This window comes from Phaethon aethereus, assembly GCF_964289735.1.
Source record: "Phaethon aethereus genome assembly, chromosome: 1".
Classification (NCBI taxonomy): domain Eukaryota; kingdom Metazoa; phylum Chordata; class Aves; order Phaethontiformes; family Phaethontidae; genus Phaethon; species Phaethon aethereus.
In genome coordinates, this window is record NC_138575.1 from 208,432,508 (window position 1) to 208,450,844 (window position 18,337).

Sequence of the window (18,337 nt, forward strand, 5' to 3'; positions counted from 1 at the left end):
GGTGACAGTACTACAGTACCACTGTGTTACTTGTCCTGTCTAAATCTATTTTATAGCTGGACTTTCTCTAATGTCATTTTGCTCTGTTCCAAAATTTGTTCAGGCAGAATTTGTGTAGCTGGCACATCAATCTACAATTTTCTAACTCTGCTGTACGGATATGGAGAGTATATGTGTACAGATCAGTTCCAGAGGGCTAATTTCAATCAGTCCAGGACTTCAGAAACAAAGGTCTACTGATAGTCACGATGCCAAGGTAAATGTAAATCTGGTGTGTCTGGGGTGTGCATGATGGCTTTGAACCTGCTGATCAGCTACAGAGTTTGAAGACAACTCTGGGACCTACTATTGACAATTGCCAAGATTTGTTTCCTTCTGATCCTCTCAACCTCTGACACGGAGAGAAAGCCTACATATGTGCTTCTGGATAGTAAGTTTGGAATGCAAAAATTGTTCCCCCATCCTTAAACCTAAAGCAAAACTCTGTAAATTACTGCACAAAGTTTTTAGTAGTATTTACAAGTTTCCTTTCATGGCCATGAGAGACAAATGGAAGGGATTGGTAATATCGTTTCTTCAAGAATGACGTTCTACTGACAGGAACTTGCAGTTTGGTGGGGTTTTGCCCCACTTTCCCTATGCCATCTGGTAAAAGCAATTAACTCTAAATTTTTAGATGTAAGTATGAAGCATTTAGTCAGAGTGAGGCAGAATGAGGCCTGAGAGTGCTACTTGAGATTTAGCAAAGAATCTTTATTACATTACTATGAATGATCACAATGTTTGTAACAGCATTATAAAGTCTGTGCAACACTTAAAGGAAGGCAGAAATCAATCCAGCCTGAAAAATAGGAACAAAATCCAATCCTGGTCTAGCACCTTATGTCATAAATTCTTATTCACTATGAGCTAAAAATTAACTTTAGATTGATGAAAGTCTTAGAAAGATTTATTTGACATAAACAATATGTGCTATGAAAGGAAAAAAAATCCTGGATCTATTCCTGTCCTGTATAAACAAATTCAGCTTGAAGATGCCATAGTCATGTTTAGAAAGGTTCCTTCCTCTCATCACTAGTTTATCTCCAGGGGAAAAGGACATCCTTACTTATAACACTGACAAATGCTGTTCTACTGAGAAAGTTCATTTCCCTCTTGGGATTGTTTTGTTACCAGTAAACTTTAAAAAGTAGCTTCCACAGCTTCCAGGTTTGGCATCTGATAGAATTAACAAGATCTTTTTCCTAAAGTGAAAAATGGTGTGAAGGGGCATGGAGGAACATGATTTTTTTGTCCTATGGAACTTAGAAACATATATTCCTGGACCAGTTTTTGCCTCTATCCTGTGGTTTGATTTTGGGAAAATCGTTCTATTTTAACACCCTATGCCACAGTTTCCCTGTTTTAAAAAGAGAAAGCAGCCATTTTATGTCTCTGTGACCTGTAGATGAAAAATAGAACATCATGATAAGAATTGTTTTTGAAGGTGAAGGCAGATTACCCCCTGTGGACTTTTACACTGTGAATTTGCTTAATACTTGATGATGTTAAGACGGCAGCACTCCTTGTCCCCTAGTAATTCTCCTATATGTAGGAAAAACACTGAATATTTGAATCCCTACTTCCAACAAGGAATTAGATGTGTAGAATCTAGGATGACTTGCTCCATGTAATGCAAACCAGGGATATTGGAATGTCATTAAATTATGAGTACCATAATACATTAAAAAGACAATTAAAAATTAGCTGCCTTTTTGCCTGCAAATTGTATATTAAATCTGGTTAGATTTCCTCTAACCTCCAACCTTCATTTATCAATGCAGTGATTCATCATGTTCATACTTTGTTTTGACCAGCAGCTCCTCTGTAGGGGGTAACAATGTTTGTGCTACTATGACAGGTTTCAGTTGAAATGAAGGCTGTTAAAGTGCTCTGAATGTCCTTAGTATAGAATCAGGTTATCTGTAATATCAAAGGTGTTTCAGTGTGTCACTATTATTGTAGGAAGAGGCAAGAACTGTTTTGTGTTCATGGAAAAGTACCAGGAGGTTTAATAATTTCTGAAAGACAATACCTAGAAAGGAGCAGCTGCTGGGGCTGAACGGCTATTCCATGAGCTCTTGACTGCCATCACACTGTAAAGATCTGCTGACATGCGCCAAAGAAATGACCAAAGAACTGTCATACTTGGCCCTAGAAACAGTGAAACCTGTTTTGTATGGCAGATGCTAGTATCATTTTATACTCATATTATGTTCCCATGTTTATACCCAATAATACTCAGCTGCTGCTTGCCACCTTGACCTCTCACTCATTTCGATGCCCCTGGGATGCAGCATAGTGCGGGTAACAGAGTTTGACTTTAAGTTTGTTTTAAACTGTGGTCAGTACACTAGGTCTGCTACTCTTTAGCATAATACCAGGACTGGAGTGAGAAGTGGATTCATGGATTTGTATTAAGGAGATTTATGTCAGAAAATAATTTGATGTCAGAATAGAAATCCTCATCAGACCTTTTTTGATACTGGATTAGTGGGAAGGGGTCAGGTTATGGGAAGGTATGGACTTTATATACTTCATGGACTTTATGTATTTTATGGACTTTAGTAAAGCCTTTGACAGCGTCTCCCACAGCATTCTCCTGGAGAAAGAGCTCGTGGCTTAGCCAGGTACATTCTTCACTGGGTAAAGAATTGGCTGAGCAACCAAGCCCAGAGAGTTGTGGTGAATGGAGTTAAATCCAGTTGGTGGCTGGTCACAAGTGGTGTTCCCCAGGGCTCAGTTTTGGGGCAGGTCTTGTTCAATATCTTTATAGATTATCTGGATGAGGGATCGAGTGCTCCCTCAGTAAATTTGCAAACGACACCAAGTTGGGTGGGAGTGTTGATCTGCTGGAGAGCAGGAAAGCTCTGCAGAGGGATCTGGACAGGCTGGATCGATGGGCTGAGGACAACTGTATGAGGTTTAACAAGGCCAAGTGCCAGGTCCTGCACTTGAGTCACAACAATCACATGCAACGCTACAGGCTTGGGGAGGAGTGGCTGGAGAGCTGCCTGGTAGAAAAAGACCTGGGGGTGCTGGTTGACAGGATGAACATGAGCCGGCAGCATGCCCAGGTGGCCAAGAAGACCAACAGCATCCTGGCCTGTATCAGAAATAGTGTGGCCAGCAGGAGTAGGGAAGTGATCGTGCCCCTGTACTCGGCACTGGTGAGGCCGCACGTTGAATCCTGTGTTCAGTTTTGGGCCCCTCACTACAAGAAGAACGTTGGTGCTGGAGCGTGTCCAGAGAGGGCAATGAGACTGGTGAGGGGTCTGGAGAACAAGTCTTATGAGGAGCGGCTGAGAGAGCTGAGGTTGTTCAGTCTGGAGAAGAGGAGGCTGAGGGGAGACCTTATCGCTCTCTACATCTACCTGAAAGGGGGTTGTGTTGAGGTGGGTGTTGGTCTCCTCCCAAGTAACTAGTGATAGGACAAGAGGGAATGGCCTCAAGTTGCACCAGGGGAGGTTTAGACTAGATATTAGGAAAAATGTCTTTAAAGACAGAGTGGTCAAACATTGGAAGAGGCTGCCCAGGGAGGTGGTGGAGTCACCATCACTGGAAGTGTTCAAAAAATCTTGTAAATGTGCACTTCAGGATATGGTTTCGTGGGCATGGTGGTGTTGGGTTAATGGTTGGACTTGATGATCTTAAAGGTCTTTTCCAACCTTAATCATTCCAACCAAAAAACTGTGAACGTTTTGTCTGCTTCTCTTCACACTTTATAGCAGGAGATGCCTTCTGCCAGGTCTGAAGCCAGGAAAAATCTTACTGTCTACAGCCAGCACATGAATACCAGTTCTGATAGGTAATATTGTATTTGCCAAGATTACCCAATAAAAGGATAAAAGCCAGGGAGAAATATATGGAAGACCAGGAGCATAGTTTTAACTGGTGATTTGAAAAGAAAAGACATATTTTACAAATTTGAAGAGCACAGAGGGTTGAGTTTTGTCCTTTGCATTTAAGAAACCACACAGTGCAATGCTGAAAACTTCTATTCACCTGTGCTGAGGGAGCAAATGGATAACTGCATGTGTTAGTCAGCGAAGTGTGCAACCTGGATCTGTGACTCATTATAGAATTACTGTTAATGAATTTTGTGTTCCTGGCAAAAAGCACATGTAGCTAAAGTTCAGAGGAAGAAAAGAAAGGAACAAAGGAACTATAAAACCTTTGACCAAATATGCACGTCTTGGGTGCCTTTAACCTTCCTTCTTTTCTGAAATGACTTTCTTCCTTTGCCAAACACTGACCAGACCTCACAGAAACATCCTTTTTAACATGTGGACTTGCAAAGTCTATTACACCTGCGAAAAGATTTGAAATATCTAGAAGCCTTCGTTATAGCCATTACCCTATGTCATTGTCTTAATGAGCGACACCAACAAAAATAACTTCTTCAGATACCTCATGCAATTCTCCACAGTTACAGTCAAATTTCCTTCATTGGATCATAAAGATTTTTTATTTCATCACCCTGATCTTTGCTTAGGTATCATATTTACTTATCCAAACACTTTTTGCTTTTATTTCTGCGTATTGAAAAATCTTCATTAAGCACTCTCTATATGTATGTAGTCTGCAATGAAAATATTGATAGTGACATAAAATAAATAATAGCATTTTTAATTGAAGAACCATTAGAAAATTCTCTTAAAAGAAAATCAGGTCAAGGAGGTAAAATAAAATCCTATATTCCATGGATTTAAACCTTTGAGATATTTATTAATCAAAATTCATTCAGAGTTCATTGTTTCAAGAGAACATTTTAGACATTTCCTAGATTACTAGTCACTAAATTTCATTCACTTGTGTGACTTAAATATATGTAATGTCAACTAATTTTTTTATTTTATTTTATTTTATTTTATTTTATTTTATTTAGAAAGCAAAATGTAAAATCTTGCAAGTCATATTACAGATGAAATGACTGAGCTATAAATCTCTTCAAAACAAAATTTACAATAAAATTATTAAAACAACATTAAATATAACAGCATGAACAATGCTTCTATCTTAACAGCCACATCATAATTCAGTCATAAAAGGAACTCAGTATCTCTATTTTATTCTTATCTTTAACGAAGAACACTTCACAATAAAAGCATAGTCTTGACATTACTAAAGTGAAGTCAGCTAGCATTTAGAAAGAATATTGATATACTGTGTAGAAGCTACTGTCACACAGAAATAGCACAAGCATAAAACAGTCTCTCAAAAATATAGAAAAACAAGCATATGGGTTGTAAGAAAAATTGTCTGTCAGCTCTGTTCTCTATTGATTCTTTTGATTAAAATCTCTTTGTGTTGATCTATGTGGTTAAAAAATAACCATAGTGAAAAAAATGATGTATAAAAGTTATTTTTTTTAGCAAAACAATCCTTTTGGCAGTCTACATGGCCCAGGGATCCTATTTTAAAAGCAAAGATTGAAAACTTTGGTAACCTACAAGTACAGCAATAACCCACATCCTCTAATTTGTTCTAATGAGAAATAGAATATGATTACTCATTCAAAATTGGCTGTTGGCACTACCATAATACAAACTGTTTCATGTTTTTTTTTTCTGGCTGGAGCCAGAAAACCCCAGAAAACCAATGAATTATGAGGTTTATCCAGAGAATAAAATAGAACCTGCTGTATGGTGTGATGCATGACCAAAATTGCAGTGAAGAAAAGGCTGAAATGTGAGGGTCAGATACCATGTGTACATTATATATAAGTTGACATTAAAAAAAATCTGTGTGAAAGAGTGGATGCTGAAGAATTATTTGAAAGGGAAAAAAGAAGTCAATCTAGAGTTATATGCCAGGAGAAAAAAAAAAAGAGAGAAAAAAAAAAGAAACAAAAAGTGATATATTTCTGACACTTCCTTTTCCTTGCTTTCCTCTGAGGGCAAGGGTCTGTGCTCTTTGGAGAGGGTTGTAACGTACAGCTTTTCCTGTGAAATTCAACAAACCAGTCCTATATCGTTGTTCGAACTATGAAAACTTGATCATTTTCAGGATTTAAAAAAAACCCATCTATTTCCTTCCGTGACCACTTTTAAGTCCCATGTTGAAATAATAGTATTAAAGTCACTTATGACATAGGTAGACTCCAAAGTCAGGAGTGTTAAAGAATGCTCAGATGGCAGTCACTGGAAGTGCTTCATTAATGAACATGTCACGTGGTGGGGACAGAACTTGAAGTCCTTTTACCTATCAGCACAATCACTTTCATGTCTTTTTAATGGGGAGCTAAATGAAGACATCAGAATTCTTCCTTTTTAAAAAGTACATGAAAAAAGAAATGAAAGAATTAACCAGTTGCCTCCAGATGTTCTTGAAGCTACGTCAGTAATATTTGAGAGAAAATGCAAATAGCAACCTGCTGTGACAGAAGGCAATGCTTGAGAAATTGCATTTCTGGAGCAGGAAAAGCCAACAATGATGTGAGCTGTGCAAGAGTGACAGCTGGGAAAATCATGGCTTCTTCACCAGAACTTACCCAAAGAACAAGGCCATGATCTACCATCCTGACTTACATAATAAACTTAAATACAGACATTGAAATTATAGACTTGTTAGAAACCCGGGATTATCTGGATTACAAACAACAACCTTATTACAAATAAGATCATTTATTTGTTTCTTAAAAAAAATAGCCTGTCTTTTTAAAAACAGAAAAGACAAGCAGTGAAAATTGTATTACTTGAAGGCAAATATTAACATACTGTTGGTTAGATTTATTTTTTTAATGTAGATGTTTTGAATTCTTCCATTCAATAAGTTTTAAAGGCAATCTATTCTTTTTACTATTATTATTTGATTATTTTAACAATGCTTAATGTAAATCTTAATCAGGATTTGGCAATTACGTAAATTAAAAAGATATAGTTCTGTTCTTATGAAAAGTTCAAAAAACAGAAAATGTTAACACTTTGTAATTGCCAGTGTTTTCTTTAATCATTCTTTTTTCAAAAAATATGATCCTGTCTTGTTAGGAAACAAACAAAAATTCAGATGTTCCTAATAAAAATGAAATAGTTAAATGGGTGGCAGAAAACATGCATATGCTATATGCACAGTTATAGATGAAACATAGATGTAGTTGCAACACAAGTTGTTGTGTGGATGTGACAGTGAATATGGCTATAAAAACAACCTGTCAACAAAAGTGGGCTAGCATAAATGTCCAACACATGTCACAAAACATCACTAATTGCAAAATGCACACGCTGATATATATATAGTAAACTTTATTTGACTCCCCTGTCATGTCTTCTGTTATACCTCAGCAGTAGTTCATGGATATATGCAGATTTCTTAGCCAATGACTGATGCTCATTATAAGCAGCATTATCTAATATAAAATAATTTTGAGGTATTTCACTCCCATATTACTTTAAATTCTTTAGCAACAACAAAGTTTATTTATAAGTTGCATCACTAACATAATATTTTCACTTGTAACTGGACCAGCTACATATTGCTTGTTTTAGAATAAAATTCCTCTCAAAGAATTTCTGTCTGTCAAGCGATTAAGACATTTGGTTTTAATTTGGAGACAAAAGCTGCACAGCTCCAAGTTATTTAATTCCTGCAGCCATAGTGACTGGCAGTTCTAAATAAACACTATTAATAAATCACTAATCTGTAACTAAAGACTAGGCTCTTTCTGGAATATTTGACAAATGCCTAGTTCAGGAAATCTCACTGGAATGTCTGTCATTCTCACAATTACAGCAGAGAGAGAAGAGTAAATGTTTGACAGCCAAATTAAAGCATGAGAAAAACAGCAACACATCGGTTTTGAGATTGTAATAACTTCTGAGTTATTTACAATAAGAATTCAAAACTCCAAATCTCAAAATGTTAAATAAAGGAAGAACAAATTAGTTGCTGATTCAGTTTAGTAATGGGGACCCATCACAGTGTAACAAGAAAAGATCCGTAAAAGATCTTGGGAGTAAGATATGGGGCAAAAAAAGAAAATGATTAAAATGAATAGAAAATCTGATGTATTTCTACCTCCCACCTCAGCCTCCAGGTTTCAAATGAAGCCTGAAATGTCATTCATGTAATTATTACTATATCAGGTTGAAAGCAATTTCAACTCTGCTGATTTGATTGTGCATTAATGGCTGCAAAAAGAAGATAAGGATGGTGCATGGTAAAAATAGCTGCTCATTAAAATAGCAGCAAATGGGGTCAATTTATTAGATAACCTTAAATTCCTTGATGGTTCAGGTGTTTCTGTTTTTTTGTTTATTAAAGTTTAACACCAAATATGAACATGGAAATAAGCTAATGGAAGCTTTTCCTGTCAACCTTCGCTTTCCTTGTGTGGCTGTTTGAATAGTGACTGACTCTTTTTGAGAGAGTTTACTAAATCCCAGGGTGCTGATGATGGAAGGTATCGGTAGCTGTGTTTTTTGCCTGTCACTGATGGTTGGAAAGGACAGCATGTGGCATACTTCCTCTTCACTGGAAAGTGACAGTCGACTTGTAATCTGTCAGCAACTGCAATTTAATTCCAGCAAAATGATGAAAACAGAAACTAACATGTTGGTTACTGCCTAAGCCATAGCCAGGACTCCAAAAGGGCCTCATTGCCAACTATTGACCTGGCAGAAAATTAGTGAGTGTTGTTGACAGGAGAGAGCCTGGAGCCACCAGCCTCTACAGAACAGCTTTTTTCCTCATATATTTCAGCATTTCAGAGAATCTCTCAATTTATTGCTTTTCTATCCTCTCTCATGTACTTCTTTCCTTATCTTTACTATATAAAATGCAAGAATTGTGTTTTACCCTACAGAGGTTCTCCCCTCACATGTGCTTTCTGAACTACTGCTCCTTATGTTTACGTCGGGAATAAATTTGCAAAAGCTGCTGTCGTTGTTTAATGGCTCCCTGTATGTGGACTATGGTCTCCCACATCTTGTTTGGACTGGTTTAGTTATCTCTTGTCTCTCCTTCAACTTCACTGGGCCTAAATAGATACAATTAAAATACTTTTCCAGAATTCCTCTGTAATTATTTATGAATACTTTCTTTTGACCTGCTCACTGAGTATGTGGATGTTTGTTGAACGGGAAGAAGAGTCAAGAAGGGAAGCAAGTTTAAGACATATCTCATCCAGCCAGTTAGATAGGAACTGTTAAGAGAAAAATCTGGACAAAAAAATCCAGCGACCAATAATACATGAAGGTCAAAACAACTATAGAAACATTTTAAAAGCCCTCTCAGATAGTAGACACAGGCTTTGAAAATTTGTTCTGGAAAAACAGACCTGCCAAGGAAGTTGGAGTGGTGATCCTCAGGAAAATAAATTATTGCTCTAAACTATTTTCCTCTTACATTTTTTTCCTACTTAGGAAAGAAGTAAGAAGAATTGGTATGGAGGATACAGTACCCCTCAAGACTAACTGATTTGTGAGGTTCCTCCACAGGACTTACCAATCCTTCCACTGTTTCCTAGTCTGTAAGGAACCTCTATGTGCCTTGGTAAGCTATGAACTAGAAAACCAAGCAGGATATAGGATATTGATCAACATGGCTTTGGGTGGTGGTGGTGAAATGTCCAAAAGGAGCACCATTATAAAAAAGAACTGAAAGGAATTCAGTACAGTGAGATTTCTTTCAACACCCTCCACAGAATTTCACAAAATCACAGAATCATTAAGGTTGGAAAAGATCTTTAAGATCATCAAGTCCAACCATCAACCCAACACCACCATGCCCACTAAACTATACCCTGAAGTGCCACATCTACACATTTTTTGAATACTTTCAGTGATGGTGACTCCACCACCTCCCCTTGCAGCCTGTTCCAATGTTTGACCATTCTCTCTGTAAAGAAATTTTTCCTGATATCTAGTCTAAACCTCCCTTGATGCAACTTGAGGCCATTTCCTCTTGTTAATTTGATGGGGTATTTTTGAAAAAATCCCTACCCTTGATATTTGTTTATATGTCTCTAGTGAAACATCATTGATGGAAGACCTGTTTTTAGCTACATACATGTACAAAAGAAATAATCTCTTTGAATCACTAGAATTTTTTCTTAGTTCTGTCTGACTGTATACTACCCTTGCCACCATTATTCTTGGCAACAATAATAATAGCAACTGCCACAACAAAATTGAAATGTTATTAGTTTCATCCTATATTCTGTAATGTGAATAGTGTATAGAAGTAATTTCACTTCTTAATTTGTATGAAATAGCAAAGAGGTATTTCTAAAACCTTCCTCTCCCTCAACTCATTTATCAATAAACATTAAAAAATCCTTGACATGAATACTAAACACCTGTTCTCTAGTAGTGCTATTAAGTAAGATAGAAATTAGAGAATTGGCACTGCCACAAAGTGCGTTAGGACATGTTTAAAACATTGTGTTCGTGGCTTCATATAAACTATGTATTTGGGGGGAAAAAGCTACTAATCTTGTTTATTCTCCAACCATGATATTTTGGCAGAATAAAATCTAATTCACTGATTTATAGTAGCACAGTGAATAAATATGAGTCTGGTAAAAATTTCAATAAAAAACTTTCCTTTTTCTGTTTACAAGAACATTACTTTTCATTTTGACAAAGACTCTTTTAACTTGAATGAATTACTGTCCACAGAAATGGCTGGGCAGGGAATTCGTAATTGGCTACTTAGTCAATTGGTTACTTTAAGTGTGTAGTAAGGACTATCTGTGAAAATGAAATCCAGCAAAATAATGAAACAATAAGCTAGGCATATCAAGAATCTGTACTTACTTGCCAAGTGCAAAACACTCCATCTTAACAGTAGTGCCTCTTGCAGCTGTAACTGTGTAAGGAAAATGGACTTCAATTTTTGGTTCATATTCCCCCATCACACCTGGAAAATAAGGAATGTTTGAAATATGAAATATCATCAGTTTTCCATTTGTTGGGATTATGACAGAAAAACCCTACAGCTTCTTTTTGAACCTTCCCAGCAGTAAAGCTAGTAATTGATTGAGATAGCTTCGTTTGATCTGCTGTTCTCTGCTCACATCCAGTACATATTCTAAAACGCTCTTCAAGGTTACCAGCAGCACAACAGTGAGCTTAAGAAAAAGGATTTATTTTCTCAAACAGGGGTTAATGTTTTGAAAGATTAAAGCAAGCAAACAATTTTAGAAGGGTGAGAATTTTCATCTACCAAACCTTTGTTTACCAGTGCAGTGACAATTATGACAAATAAACAATACATCATGCTGTGTTGAACTGAGGACCTTCTAAGCTGAGCAAGAAAAACTCAAATGATGTGAGATGTGATGAAACACTGTAAGAGGTTGCCCAGAGATATGGTAGATACCCCAACCCTGGAAACATTCAAGGTCCGGTTGGACAGGGTTCTCAGCAACCTGATCTAATTGAAGATGTCCCTGCTCATTCTGAGGCGGTTGGACCTTTAAAGGCCTCTTCCAACCCAAACTATTCTATGATTCTATGATGTAAAAACATTTGTGTACGCAGATACAAACACAGATATGCAGACACATAAAAAGTTCTGTTATTTCATTTTCAGTGACCCCTTTTATTTGGGAGATGATTAATTTTATCAGGACAACATGCTTAGTACTGTAAGATACAACTAGAAAAATATTCAGGAATGTGAAAAATATAAACACTGAAATCAGTAGAGGTATCAAATTTGCTGTGGAGCGACAGCTTTGGAGAATCACAAGATTTAAGGACATGAGAAATGAGCAGGGAAGGGAAACAGGTTTTATAAGGTGAAGTAAGAGGTTTGTATTTGATGCAACTTAGAGGAAATGTCATAATTATCATGGTAGGAGAAGAATATGACTCTAACAGCTGTGTTTGGTTGGACAGAACGTGGGCTACTGGGGTAAGCCATACTCAAGCACTAAAAGCTATATTAAACAAAGTGAGAAGTGTTCAGAATTTTAGGTGAGGAAAATGAATAAAATCTGACTTGTAGCAACAGGACAAGTCTAGTCTAAATCTATTAAAATCAGTCAAGAGTCTCCAATGAATTCTACAGCAAATAAAGAGGAAGAAGGGAGTAAAAGAAAGGAGAGCAAAGAAATATCTTATGCAAGGAAGAAAAGAAAGGAGCATAAGGAGGAATATGGAACTAGGGGAATATGAGATCTTTCTGAGAGAAGACCAGCTGGCAGAGACAGACAGGAAAACAACCCACAACCTATTAGAGCAAAACATAATACATAAGGCTGAAATGGTAAAACATACACTTTTAGCCCTTCAAATGTTTCTCATGGGACTCAGGAGTTTCCAGGAGGGCTGTGCTCTCTTCCTCCTGTCATCATCACATCACATCACAGGCTGTGAGTTTGTTTTAGGAAGGAAGTCTAAACATATATGCATTTAATAATTTCTTTGGGGGCTTAGTTAAAAAATCTAAATGTGTCTGATATGTGAATCAAATAACAGAAGTAGAAAGCATAAAATGCTTTTAATTCAGGCAATGTAATTCCATAAATAATTTGGCTTTATAAGTAGCAGTAGATTTCTTTTTAAAAAACATAATCATACAAGTATTTCATGTACTAGAAATAGTGGCCCATTTTTCCTCAAAAACATGACTAAATCAATGTTTTGACATTGTTTAATGGACTTGTGGAGAAATACTGCCCCTTGTATGAAAAGACAAATTCTGAACCAGTTCTGTCATTAAAGCTTAGTATGTATTTTTTTTTAGAAAAAAAGAAATTAACCTTTGTGTCCTGGGTATTAAAATCAAGTCAAGGCATCAACAAAATTATAGTCAATTGAAATTTTCCCTAGCCTAGACTGAAATAATTCCTAGCCTAATCTGTCATTAAAAATATGCTCCCAATGGTTTGTATTGTGTCAATACATTTTATAATTTAATTATATTCCTTGTGGCTTCTTTTACTGTTTTCTGGCTTTTTTTTTGTGGTTATGAATATCAATTTCTGATTTTCAACTGTTAGTTGAGTCGTTCATGATTTTATAGGATATCTATCATAAACTCTTTTTAGCTCTGTCTTTTACAGACTGAAAAATCCTAGACTATTAATGCTTCCTTGCAGTGAATCTTTAATAAACTTGCAATCATTCCTAGTGCCCATGTTGCAGCATTTCAAATTCCATTCTATCTTTTTGAGAAGGGAACGTGAGAACAGCGCAGCAATATTGAAGCTGTAGGTCTTTTGATCACAGTTGGTTTTGCTCAGGGTTTTTCGTTTGTTTGTTTTGTTTTTGTTTTTGTTTGATTGTTCCCTATTGCTTTCCTCATGATTCAGTTCTATTTGCCTTTCCTAGTCTCTTTGCTGATTAGTAATATCTAATAAAGGTATGACATTTTTAGGTTTAGGTATTATATAAATGTCTACTGGGTAGCATTATTTATCACCTATCCACTCTATTATCATGATATTTTTTTACAGCTCTTCACAGTCAGTTTTAATTTTAACTATCCTTAATAATTTTATATCAACAAGCTTTTCTACCTCCATGTTCATTTCCTTTCCAGATCGTTTAGGTGTTAAATCGTGAACTACCAGAAAAGTATTCTGTGGCTTCACTGACAATCTCCCAGAACTTCAAACTGGTAAGATACTCCTACAACAGGTGGATTTTTTTAATCTATTGTTAATTCAAAATAGGCCTGTCCTTCAACCTCTCTGAAAATTTCATGTCTTTGACAGCCTTTGATGAGTGACCTTGTCAAGAGCAATTTGAAATGAAAGTACACAGTGTTACCTTGACCATTCCTATGCATATTCCCCCTGACTCTTCAGGAAAGCTGTATACAGATTGAAGCATGGCTTCCCTCTTTAAAAGCTGTGTTCGTGGTATGTGACTGCATGGTAAGATTATTGTATGGTAATGTGATAAGCACAGTCCTACTAATTGTACTTTTCTATGTATTTTCTATGAAAACACTTGACACAAAGTCAGACTTACTGGTCTGTAGTTCCTCAGGTGTTCCTAGGAGTCCTGTTTTTAAAAAAAGCACCTTTTCTACTTACACTCCCTCTAGGCCTGAGGCCCAGCAAAGGAAAATGGTACATCCTGCTTCCTTCAGTATATATAACATATAAATTTGGCCTTGGGGATTTGTTAGTATTTGTAATGTCAATATTTCTTCTAAAATGTCTTCTGTTGAAACTTCAATTACAAGAACTTCAGTCTTGATAGGACAACCTCCCTAAGTTGTTTTGTAGTGAACACTATTGAAAATAGTTCATTTAGGTTTTATGATGCAGGCTTATACTCCTGAGGTGTTCTTTTAAAATCTCTGGCATCTGACGACTATGCATACTTGCTGACAGGTTTTGTGATTCAATGAATTTTAAAATTTTTTTTTTTGCCTTGGTGTAAAACTTTGTTCCTGAAAATCATTGTGTTGAATTGTCATGTACTGTTAAATATTTGCTTTTTTTAGCCCTGAAAAAAATGCAACTTACGATAGGATTAAATTATTCTTCTGTTTAAAATAATACAGTACTTATGAACACATTTGAGGGACAAGATCTTTCTGATTTTACATTTTTCACTGACATCAAGTCCCTTTAGTAGGTGCAAAGTATTGAATGCTCTTTGCGAGTCATGCCATCATTTCATATTCCTAATGAAATGCTGATCTAATAACGCTTTGTGCCACATCCTGTTTTTCTGGGTTATTGTTACAGTAGCAAGCGACATGCCTGCAGCGACTGACAGAACAATGTAGAAAAATTACTGAGCAATTGCTTGGTGTCCCTATGACAATTAGGAAACAGAAGTCTATTATCACAAAGGGATATTTTTCATCCTTATTATTTATGGTCTTTGAGACCAAGGAGGCCATTACAGTTCCATAGACAACAAGGGAATTATCAAGGTCTTACCTTCCCACATCACGCTATAATTGCTTTGCTATGGCTGTTCTACCTCCAGGCTCTTCATCTTTCCCAGTTTCTGTTTTGGTCACTATGAGTCAGTAATGGTAAAATCACCATCTGCATTTTCATTAAGATTTTGTTAATTTGTATCAGGTGCCAAAAGGAACCTAAACTTTTAAGAAATATCGAGGCCTTGAGTTATGTGCATTAAATCAATCTCTCTCAGACTTATATACATGACTGTCTTTCAGAGGTTTGGTTAAGCCATAAAAAAATCTCTCAGTAATTTTTTATTTCCAGTTATCAAACATGAAATATAACAATAAATAAAATTGATCAGCACAGAATATAAACATAATATATGATTTTCAAGCAGCTAAGAAATAGTGGAGCTTACATGGTCTGAGCACTATAGAGGAACGGAGAGACATTCTCAACACTGCCATGCTCTGCCTTCCCATGAAAATACCTCCTTTCACACAATCTTTTGCCTTCCCAGAGGTAACCCCCATGATTCAGTTTTCCTTAGGCTAATTAGTCGGTTTACTACACTCCCTACTTCACAAGCTGTGCCTTTCAGCTGAGTTCAGATGTGGGTATGAAAGTACTGAATTTGTGACTGGTATGAAATGTCCCGCTTCAGAATAAACCTAACTTACCAGATCTTGAAATTTTGTCCAGCATTAAAAAAGGGGTTAAAAGCCAAAGTTTCCTGTTTGTTTAAATAATCTTACCCCTGGGCTTTATTCTGAAACAAGTCATCCCACCTTACATTTCTGAGGGCTTGTGCCCTTTCAGTGTTTATGAGAAGGAGAACTATCCACATTTCTGTCCAGCCAGGATCTTCCCTGGCCGGGTGAAGTTGAACTAAGATGAAACACTAATAACCATTCTGTTACATCTCTACTGAAAAAGATACTGGTTCAAATGACCGAACATACCCCAAGACTAAGCACAGTTCAACCTTATTAGAATTAATGGTTTGTTAGTCACATGAGCAGAAATGGAGCTCTGTATTTATATGAGAGATGATTTCCCTATTCCCCCCCTTCAGATATTTTTTCACAACAATGCAATCATCACAGAGCATTTATTACGTATTCTCCAACTAAGGCAAAGAAAAACCTTCATAAAATCAGGTTTAATTTTAATAACTGGTTTCATTTAACAAGTTGTTCCTCTGACGGCTGCAAATCTGTGACTTGAGTTCAAATCTCTGTTACGCAAAGTATCATATGAACTCTTAGCTACACTCTTGTCTGCATTTTAGTTTTCATCAACAAATAGAAGATGACACAATTCACTAAATCACAATAATGTGATAAACACTGATTGTGAGGAACTCAGGTCACAGGAATTGTAATAGAATTTCAAACATTTCCAGATATTACCACAGCTAAAACTGTTTACATTATCCCCTGTGGGATATTTAATGGAAATGCAGAATGGAATAAAGTAGCAAGATCAGTTTCTGATTCTCAGTCCTTTGTTCTAAGCACAAATGAAAGAGCTACAGACAGGGTATCAGCTATTAACACATTGAAAAGGACTGCTCTACCTCTTCATTTAGACTGCCACTCCATGGCTTTTACAACCTCAGATGAAGAGTGTAGACTAATTGTGAGTCTATGACTAGATCCACACAAGTATACTTTTTCCCTTCATAGGGAAAAAAAAAAACAGACTGCTGAGAAATCATAGAATCATAGAGTAGTTTGGGGCTCAGACTGACTGTCTCAAATCACCTCCCTGTCCTCCATGTGCTTTAGCATGGTTTCTGGGAAGATCTGTTCCATGATCTTCCCAGGCACAGAGGTTTGGCTGGCCGGTCAGTTGTTCCCAGCGTCCTCCTTTCAAGCCTTTTTAAAAATGAGTACAGTATTTCCTTTTTTCCAGTCTCCAGGGTCTTCATCTGACTGCCACGACTTTTCAGATATGATGGAGAATGGCTTGGCAACTACTTCAGCCAGTTCTCTCAGGACTCTGGGATGCATCTCATCAGGTCTCATAGACTTGTATATGTTCAGGTACCTCAGGTGGTCTCGAACCTGATCTCTTACCGTGAGAGGGACTTTGCTCCTCCAGTCCCTGTCTTGCAGTCCATAACCTCGAGAGGTGTGGGAAGAGAGGCTTGCCAGTGAAGACTGAGGCAAAGAAGTTGTTCAGTACCTCAGCCTTCTCCTCATCCATTGTTACCAGTCTGCCAGTCTTGCCCATCAAAGGGGATACACTTTCTTTGACCATCCTTTTCTGGCTGACATTCCTGCAGAAGCCCTTCTCATTATTCTTTGCATCCCTTGCCAAGTTCAGCTCCAGCTGCGCGTGAGCCTTCCTGATCTCATCCCTACACAACCGGGCAGCATCCCTGTACTCATCCCAGGATCGCTGTCCCTGCTTCCACTGTTTGTGCATTTCTTTCTTACCCTTTAGTTTGCCTGGCAGGTCTCCACTCAGCCATGTTGGTCTCTTGCCTTCCTTTCCTGATTTCTTACACCTCAGGATCCATGGAAAGCATCCTTAAAGATCTGCCAGCTCTGTTCTGCTCCCTTGTCCCTGAGGGCAGTTTCCCAAGGGGTCCTACTGACTAATTCCCTGAAGAGCTGGAATTTTGCTTTCCTAAAATTCAGGGTCCTGACTTTACTCTTTGCCTGCACCATGTCCCTCAGGACTGTGAACTCCACCAGTGCATGATCACTGCAGCCCAGGCTGCCTCCAATCTTGACATCATCAATTAGCTCACTAGTATTGGTGACCAACAGGTCCAGTATTGCATCCCCTCTGGTAGGGTTGTCTATTACCTGGCTTAAGAAGTTATCCTCCATGCACTCCAGGAGTCTCCTGGATTGCCTATAGCTCACCATGCTACTTTCCCAACAGATGTTGGGGTCTTTGAAGTCCCCCAGCAGGACAAGAGCCTACAAGCGTGATGCCTCCCTTAGTTGGAGTAAGAAGGATTCATCAACTCCCCTTGATTGGGTGGCCTGTAGTAGACACCAACCACAAGGTTCCCTTTGTTGCCTCGGTCTCTGATTCCTACCCATAAGCTCTTGACCTTGGAACAGGCTGCCCAGGGAGGTGGTGGAGTCATCATCACTGGAAGTGTTCAAAAAATGTGTGGATGTGGCACTTCTGGACATGGTTTAGTGGGTATGGTGTTGTTGGGTTGATGGTTGAACTTGATGATCTTAAAGGTCTTTTCCAACCTTAATGATTCTGTGATGCTGTGATGCTGTGATGCTGTGATTCTGTGATTCTGTGACCTACTCATGATTATATTCTTCAGAGATAGCTCTTCATATTCTATCCATTTCTTGATGTAGGGGCCAATGCCTCTGCCCTTCCTTCCTTGCCTGTCCCTCCTGAACAGCCTGTAGCCATCGAAGCCATCGATAGCCATGCTCCAGTTGTGGGATTTGTCCCACCAAGTTTCAGTAATGGCAACTAGGTCATAGC

General features: G+C 37.6%; 1 protein-coding gene across 2 annotated transcripts in view; it reads right to left on the bottom strand.

The window, feature by feature from the left end:
• Positions 1 to 18,337, bottom strand: part of CNTN5 (contactin 5) — a gene marked incomplete at both ends in the record, with an annotated part of 389,481 nt that overhangs the window by 148,455 nt on the left and 222,689 nt on the right. For both annotated transcript variants that reach the window (XM_082008944.1, XM_082008943.1), the window contains one exon: positions 10,797 to 10,899. In XM_082008944.1, coding sequence (XP_081865070.1) covers positions 10,797 to 10,899 — 103 coding nt within the window. The remainder of the gene's footprint in view (positions 1 to 10,796; positions 10,900 to 18,337) is intronic.